This window comes from Psammomys obesus, unplaced genomic scaffold (assembly GCF_907164565.1).
Source record: "Psammomys obesus unplaced genomic scaffold, mPsaObe1.curated_primary_1811, whole genome shotgun sequence".
Lineage (NCBI taxonomy): Eukaryota > Metazoa > Chordata > Mammalia > Rodentia > Muridae > Psammomys > Psammomys obesus.
In genome coordinates, this window is record NW_026592732.1 from 2,082,622 (window position 1) to 2,090,863 (window position 8,242).

The following is an 8,242-nucleotide window of genomic DNA, read 5'->3' on the forward strand; positions in this document are numbered from 1 at the left end:
TCACGGCCACCTGACTGGGTAACTGAACTTTGCACCTAGTCGGTTGGTGACAAAGCACCGATACTCTCCTGCATCCTCTGACGTGACATGATCTATTCTGAGTCCGCACTTTGTTGGGGACAGTGTCGTCCTTTCTGTGAGCTCCAGATGCTGGTTATTGAAGAACCAACTGATGGAGGTTCCAATGTCAGATGACACACAGGTGAACATCACAGATCTGTTTCCTCTGACTGTAGTGTCAGTGATCTTCACGACAGGCTGTGTCACAGGCTCTGTGGAAAAACAGAGGAGAGGAAAAAAATGGCATTACTCCTTCAAAGAGCTTATCCCACCTCTCTTCAGTTAATACTGAATAAAGCCTCCAAAGGGGAGAACTTAGAGCTGTGACTATAGACCTAGCTCATGGTTTTATCTGTCACCCATGGTCTGGGTGACCCCAATTCAGCCACTGTGTTTCCTTTGTCTCAGTTTCCATATATAATAGGACACACCATAAATGATCACTGCTGTGTCTGTGAGTTAAGATGAGGCGTGAATGGCCTGACCTTGGGATGGGGGAGCTGCTTAAATCAGCAGCATCTTTTACTATTTACCAGCAGAAGGCATTTCCTTAGGCTGGACTCATGAGGAGAAGGTGCTGCCTGTAGTAACTGGCTCCTCCCCTTTCTGCTACATGGACTACGAGCCATGTAAGTTTCCCAAGGCCATCACCTGTTCACTGAGACTCAGGAGATGGAGACACATAGGTGACCCACATAACCGTAGCTATATTGGCAGCGCGTAGCTGCTTTCATACTTTATGAGACTTGGACACTTAGTAGGGACTTGTTCTCTGTCAGCTCTAACAGGACAGGGTTTGGAACCAGGTTTATGTGGTATTCCTCCTGAGGACACAGTCCTCATGCAATGTCTGCCTGACTCCCACAGTCTCTCTTGGGGACATGTGCATAGGGAGAGCGCCCAAGAGGCTGCCTGAGGCTGACGTCCTTGTCCTGAGTTACCCCACACACATTCTCCTCTGTGGAGGTGGAGACTGATGTGGGGTTCTGACTGTCTGCAGTCTGACTACCCAGTGTTCCTACAGTAAGTGCCCAAACCCCAGTGTGGAGACACAATGCCGTGGGGAGAGCAGGGGCAGCCCGTTCCTCACAGTCCAGTGTATGGAGTAAGACAAGGCACACCCAGCAGCCAGAGGCCAGAGTCACTTACTGTTCACATAAAATTGAACATGTGCTCTGTCAATTTTGTGATCTTTGTTTAAAACTTCTAGCGTGTACATCCTTGCATCACTTTGGGTGACATCCTGGAGCAGCAGGGATCCGCTGGGGTAAACCATCCCTCGTCCACTGTATTTATGCCCCCAGGTGGTGGTATTCCGGAGGCTGTTGTGTTCCACGATTTTAAAGGATGGCATATTATACATTGATTTATACCAGGAAAAGGCTTGAACGTCTTTTGGCAGATTATGAACAAACAGAAGAACACTTTCTCCTTCAGCAGCATACCTCGGCACTGGATCACTGAACACTTGGGAAGTGGTGAAAAGAGAGGCTGGAAGGGAAAAGAGAAAACACCATTACATGAGGATCCCAGTGCCTGTTGGGAAGATGGTGACCTCCATCCTGAGCGGACAGACTCTTCGCTCGGCATGGAGTTGCGCTTGTGGTCCGTCTATCCTACATGATGAAGGTGAGCAACGCGAGCTCCCCATTCCCTCAGTGCCCCTGGAAGTGTCACTTCCTCTGCTTGGCGCTCTCCCCTCAAGTGTCTACATGGCCAGCCAGCCCCTCTCTGCCCTCAGTCAGACACCGTGCACACTCAAGCACCCTGTTATGAGGTGATGCCTCTCCTGAACTCTACAGGCCCAGATTGTCACTTTCTGTGTTTTATTTCTTTGTTTTGTTTGCTTTTTGTTTCCTTTGTGACTCCAGTCAACCCCTGACTTCGCTTTCTAGATGTTCTTTCTGCTCCTCTTGGTACTCCATAAGCCTGAGGTTTAATGAGGGCTAGGAGCAATCTGCTCTCCACTGAAGGCTCAGGTCTCAGAAAAGGCTAAGGTGTCAGGCTGGCTGGTTTTATGTCAACTTAACACAATGTATAATTCATGGGAAGGTAAGGCCTCAGTCGAAATGCCACCAGCAGACTGGCCTGTGAGCAAGCCTGATATCATATATATAATATATACCGTAATATTTGTATATCAATTATATATGTATAAAATTGAGGGTTGATGCGAGAGGATGCAGACCACTGAAGCAGTTTTACTGATGGCCAAGGGTCCCTGGGTCCTGTGAGAGAGCAGGCTGAGCAAGCCATGAGGACCAAGCTGGTGAACAGCACTGCTCAACGGTCTCTGCACCAGTTCCTGAAGTTTATTTATGACGCTCTCAATTTGGAGCAATAAAACTGCAGTTTGACATGGCCAGCCCCAAACCACTGTTCCCTGTCAGCTTCAAGAGGAAGTGAGACTGGAGGCCTGGAAACATGTTCCCTGCATCCCTTGAGTCCACCCTTGGAGGGATGGCAGGGTTTGGAGGCCCTGACCTAGAGCCCAGGAGTCTGACATGTGAGGCCGAGGTGCTTCCCATCAAGCTCCTCCTTGCTGCAGGCAGAGTCAGAAGATGGAGTCTGCTCTGTGCCATTTGTCTCCACCGTGCCTGTCCTACACTAAGTGTTCAAACCTCCCATGGGGACAGGGTGCAGAGTAGAGGTAGCCACAGGCCGGGCATGACAGTTCTGTGTGTCTGAGCCCCACCCAGCACTGAACAACCTCAGAGAGTCACTTACTGTCCACCTGGATTTCTACATGCGCTTCTTCACTTTTCATATCTGTACCAAGAACTCGTAGGGTGTAGAATCCAGCATCCTTTTGAGTGACACTGTAGAACAATAGGGATCCATCGCTGAATAAGTTCTCTCTACCGCTGTATGCAGGCCCCAACACAGCTGATTTCCTGGCTAGTATGTATCGGCCAATCTCAAGGTCCTTGAACACAGTCATTCCTTTGAACCACACAAAGCTGTGAATGTTCTCTGGGAGATTGTGAACACGCAGAACAACCTGTTCCCCTTCAGGAATGATGGTCGGCAGTGACTCGATAGTGGGCTGGGCAGAGGTGGCAAGGCGCCCGCAGTTCCAAAGGAAGGCTGGAAGGAAAGAGAGAGAGATTCGTCTCAAGCGGGACCTTTCTATTTTGCTAAGAGGCGCCATTGTGTGCATTGCTCAGCCTAACTGTGTGCGCGTCCTCCCATCCTGCTTTGCATGCCTGCACTGTATTTTCTTTGATGCTCTCTCTTCAGTTGTCAGCACGGTTCTGGCTCACTGCCCTCAGATCCTTGCTCACTCTAACGTCGATTTGTGCTGGGGTGATGCCTCCTCACTTCTTCTATGCTCACTGTACCTTCAACAACTATTTTGTTGTTCTGTTTCTCTTGTGGTTCCTGTTAACACCTGACCAACCTTCTTGCTTTCTTTACTGATCTGTCTTCCAGTCCACTTGAACTGGGGCATTGTGAGAACCATGATTTGTCTTACATATTTTAAAAAAATGCTAACTAGAAAAAAAAAAACCCGAGACAATGGAGAATGAATGAATGAATGGTATTGCCTGTGTGCCCACAGGTTTATTTAAGAAAGCCTTAGGTTTGTAAATGCGGTATTGAATCATTCTATTCGCTTTGATTTTTTTTACACATGTTTACAAATTATATTTGTGTGTAAGTCTGAAGACAAGGACATCTCTCAGTGTGGATGAGTGAGTGAAAGACACAGAATTTAAGTGGAAGTCAGAGGACAACCCGTGTCCGTTTGTCCTCGGGTCACCCGCTTAGAGTTCTGTTTGGGAAATCAAGCAGAGGCCATCCGTCTTCAGAACATTGTAGTTGTGGGGATTAACTTTGGATAAATACCATCTCCCCTCCCCTTAATTTTTCTTAGTCACCAAGAGCCTCGAGCTGCTGAGCCTCTGTCCCACACTGTTTCTTCTCTCCCATAACTCCAAGTCTCCTCTCAGGTCCTTGTCCTTCTTGGGAGACCCTAGACAGTAGGTGAGTCTTCTGCTCTCATAGACTGTAATGTCAAAAGCCTTCTCATCTGTGAGCCGGAGCCCCTGAAAGATGTACAGAATTTACAGTGGACTCCAGAGAGTGCCCCCCGGTCTCCGTGGCCTGATCCTCTTGTCCTCCTCTCCCTGACCTGACTATCCTCCCAGGAAGGACACCTCCAGTAGTCTCACAGTCAGTGTGTGGTTCTCTGTCAGAAACACTGCTCTTCCCCTTCTCCTCCCCGTGCTGCCTCGTGCCCCGAAGACTAGTGAGCATCCCTGAGGCCTGAGAGAACAGCAGATGACCCTGGGCTATCCTGTGCTGTGTCCTGGCCTTGGCCAGTCAGCACCAAAAATGAAAACTCTGTGCTCCCTCTGTGACATAGAAACCCAGCTGTGTACGCGGTCTGCACTGAGTTCTCAGTGCTCTGGAAAGACGGAATTATTTCTCAGCGGGAAGGTGACAGAGATCCCTATGAGGCTCCAAAGGGACCAGCTGAGTGACTGTAGGGAAGGAAACAGATCTGTTTTCACTGTGTCACCACTCAGGCTTTGGACCAATAACAATGGTCTGGGGTGTGTCAAGAGTCTCACATCCTAAGGTGACCTGCTCCTTGAAAAAAAGGCTAGGAGCTCTTTCATCTCACGCAAGATTTCAAGAGAAATCTTGGAGAGCTCCCAGTTTTTCTGCTTGCTGATCTGTGTAATGGGTCTGCTCCTGTGCTCCCTGGCCTTTCTCAGATGTCTTGGACTAGATCTTGTCTAGTGGATTCCTCTTTGTTATCTTATATTTCTCAAAGGAAAAAAGAAAAACCTAAGAGGTACTAGAACATGATCTTTTGGCAGTGTAGCAGACACATTAAGCAGTCAGCAGGTCTGAGAACACCATGTCCAGGGTTTCCATGTGTTAGAATCAGGGGTGGAATCTGGCTACTAGGTACGTTGGAGGTTCAGGAAGTACTTTTCTTCGTGTCGGTTGTGTGTCCCAGGGCCGCCCCTGGTGCTCACTGGGGGAATTGCAGCCCATTTCTGTGGCGCTGTCAGATCAGCAGAGCCTGTTTCTATTTGCTCACAGCAGAGAATCCCCAAAGGACAAGCACTTGTCAGAAAGACCTGTGTCCCTTTTCTTTTCCTATGGTCCCTGACATTCCTGTTAAGTCTCATAAGTCTGTCAGGATGGTAGTTAATGGACCGGGCATCTGTCTAGCTGTGCTCTCCCTGCTGATTCAAGGGAGAAGATGGCCAAGTAAGCTGGCCTTACCGCGATTTTCACGGCAGCGCCCTGGCTGTTCCCACACAGCACAAGACTTTGACTGCTAAAACGCACTGTTCCCTGCCAACAGGATTTCAAAATCCAACCAGAGTAAAATTCTTGTCAGGGCCGTCAGAGCTGAGTCTGGGACAGAGGTCTGAGCCAGGATTTCCTGGTACCCACGTCAGTGAGGAGTCCATGTCTTCCTCAATCAGGCTGACCTTCCTCCCCAGGGTCTTTCCCAAGGACACACATGCCTGGTGAGATCGCCAGAGTCTGCACAAGGCCTGATGTAATTGGCTGACTTACCGGTAACATCATGTGACCACTTGTCCGCAAGGTGAAGTCAAATGAAGGATTCTGATGTATTGCCATTATCATCCATCATGAGTCTGCATTAAATGCCCAAAACCCAACATGGAAACACAGTGCGAAAGGGAGATGGCACGTGCCATCCCTGATGCTCTTGTGTGTGTGTGGTGGAATGAACCCGACCCAGCACCCAGGATACACAAAGAATGACTTACTGTTGACGTGGAGGTAGGTAGATGTCACTGACACCATTTCTACTTGTCTATTGAAGGTTCGGAGGGTGTAGTATCCCGTGTCCCCCCGGGTGACATTGTCAATCCGCAGAGATCCGTTCCTGTACATGCTCTCTTTGCTGCTGTGTACAGGCCCCGGCACACTTACGTCAGTGTTCAGTGCATACAGTACAATTTCTGTGCTCACACTCGTCGTCGTCCCTTTGTACCAGGCCAGGGCTATAAGATTCCTTGGAAGATTGTGGACGAGGAGAAGGACATTTTCTCCTTCCACAACTTGAGGTGGAACTAATTCAATGATGACGTCGGCAGTGGTGGACAGGTGCCAGCAGGTTAAAAGGGAGGCTAAAGGAGAAGAGGGAGAAACACATCAATAGTGAGCGGGTGTGCTCATCACTCAGGTTAGGTGTGTGGGTAGGCTGTACCCACCCTCCTTAGTGGGGGCCAGCAACATGACCACCGTTCTTTCGCTGCCTGTCACTCTGGACTTATTCTCTCAGGAATTCTGTGCTCAGTTGTCTGCCTGGCTGATCACTCAGTGTCCTTATTTTGGTGTGAGAATGCTTCTCTGACCTCCTTCACTGCAGGGCGCTCACTTTGTGACTTCTTTCTCTTTTCTCTTGGTGGCACCAGGAAACCCCTGACATAATCTTCCAGATAGTCTGACATGTGCTCTACTATGACCAGGGCTATGTGGGACATAGAATTATCTGACCATTTTCAAAGGTCTAGCTCCTGGAAAGGACTCAAATACCAGTTAATAAAGGAAAGAGAGAGGAAGGAAGGAACAAAGGAAGGAAGGGAGGGAGGAAGGAAGGAAGGAAGGAAAGAAAGAAAGAAAGAAAGAAAGAAAGAAAGAAAGAAAGAAAGAAGGAGGGAGGGAGGGAGGGAGGGAGGGAGGGAGGGAGGGGGGAAAGAAAGAAAGGGAGGAAGGAAGAAAATATGTCTCCTTGGGTTTCTCTCCATAGTTCCCAGGTTTGGATCAGGAACTGTTTTGTACACTGTTCTGTACTTTATCAGTTTTGGAACTGACAGCGATAATTATACTCAAGTGTGATTTAAATGGTTTTCCATTTACTCAAGTACTGCAATTGTGTGTTTATGAGGGCAAGTAGCTCAGTGTGTCCATGTGATGGTGCATGCCTCAAACCTGTGTGGAGGCACATGTCTCACTGTGAGCATGTGCAAATGCATGCCACAGCACCTGTGTGGAGGGCACAGGGCCAGCAGGATTCTATTCTCTCCATCTACCCTGTGGGAGCTGAGGATTGAATTCAGCTTGTCACGTCTCCACACTGAGCCATATTGCTGGCCCACCCCTGTTTGAATTCTATTTGGAGATTCACTCTATCATGGTTAGGAGTACCCAGTCTTCAGAACATAGCAGCCAATGTAATTGTCTGTGAATGTGGGATACTTGAGGCCTTTTTCTATCCTCATAACTTTCTGTCCACTAGGCTCTTCTGACTTCTGAGCCTCTGTCCCTCAACGTAGCTTCTGTCCCATGAAAGCAAACAGAAACCCCAAGTTCCTTCTTGGACACCTGTCCTCTAAGCACCTCTGCACCCCCACTGTCGCAGAGGTGGCGCCATTACCTGTGAGCAGGAGCCCCTTCCAGGAGGTACACCCCTTGCAGGGAAGCAAAGAGGATGTCATCTGTCTCCTCACCGTGCGGTCCTCCTTCTGAGAAGATCTTCAGCTCCAACCCAGCACCAGTCTATGCTGCTGTACCACCCTCTGAGCTGAGTGTCTTCTCTGGCAGGATCACTTCTCAGAATCCAATGAGCTGTGAGTGATGGGGTCTGTCTCCAAGGCACTGTTCTGTACTTTAAACTCTCAGGGCTGCCCTGCATGTCTCTTTCTGTTTGTCCTCCAGGCATCATGTTGAGCAACAAGGCAAATAAGCATTCTCATGCCCTCAGAGAAAACCAGCTCATCCCAGGGCTGACATCTGCTCTGTCTGCACCTTGGGTCTGTCAGCATCCATGAGGGAACCTCCATCATGTCTAAGTGTCTCTATGTCTTGTAGAGACACAGCTGAGCATTCAGTCTGTTCTGTGTTCTCATTGCTCTAGGAAGGATTTCTTTACTCCCAGCAGAAAGGTGACAGAACAGGCTGCAAAGACAGCAACTGACTGATGATTGGGGATGATGATCAATCCTTTATCAGTAGTTCTACCAGTCAAATTTCTGATCCAGGAGAAAAGCCCAGGAGTAGTGTGGGGGGAATTTTATGTTGCAGTATTGGGAAAAGGTGACCCGTTCATCTGGAGAGAATCATAGGCTCCCGCTTCCTTTGAAGCATTTCAAGGCAACGGTTCAGCATTGTGTGTTGGCTGAGATGTGTCTTGGGAACGTGAAGGTTTTTTCTGATCTTCGTAGCTCACCTTCGTAGCTCACCT

General features: G+C 48.8%; 1 protein-coding gene across 1 annotated transcript; it reads right to left on the reverse strand.

The window, feature by feature from the left end:
• Positions 1-7,496, reverse strand: LOC129682886 (pregnancy-specific glycoprotein 22-like). Its single transcript, XM_055615454.1, has 5 exons — positions 7,436-7,496; positions 5,823-6,185; positions 2,788-3,147; positions 1,210-1,551; positions 1-272 (listed from the first exon to the last, which is right to left on the reverse strand). Exons 1-5 carry the CDS (start codon positions 7,494-7,496, stop codon positions 1-3), a joined length of 1,398 nt encoding a protein of 465 aa, XP_055471429.1.
• Positions 7,497-8,242: the final 746 nt, after the last annotated feature.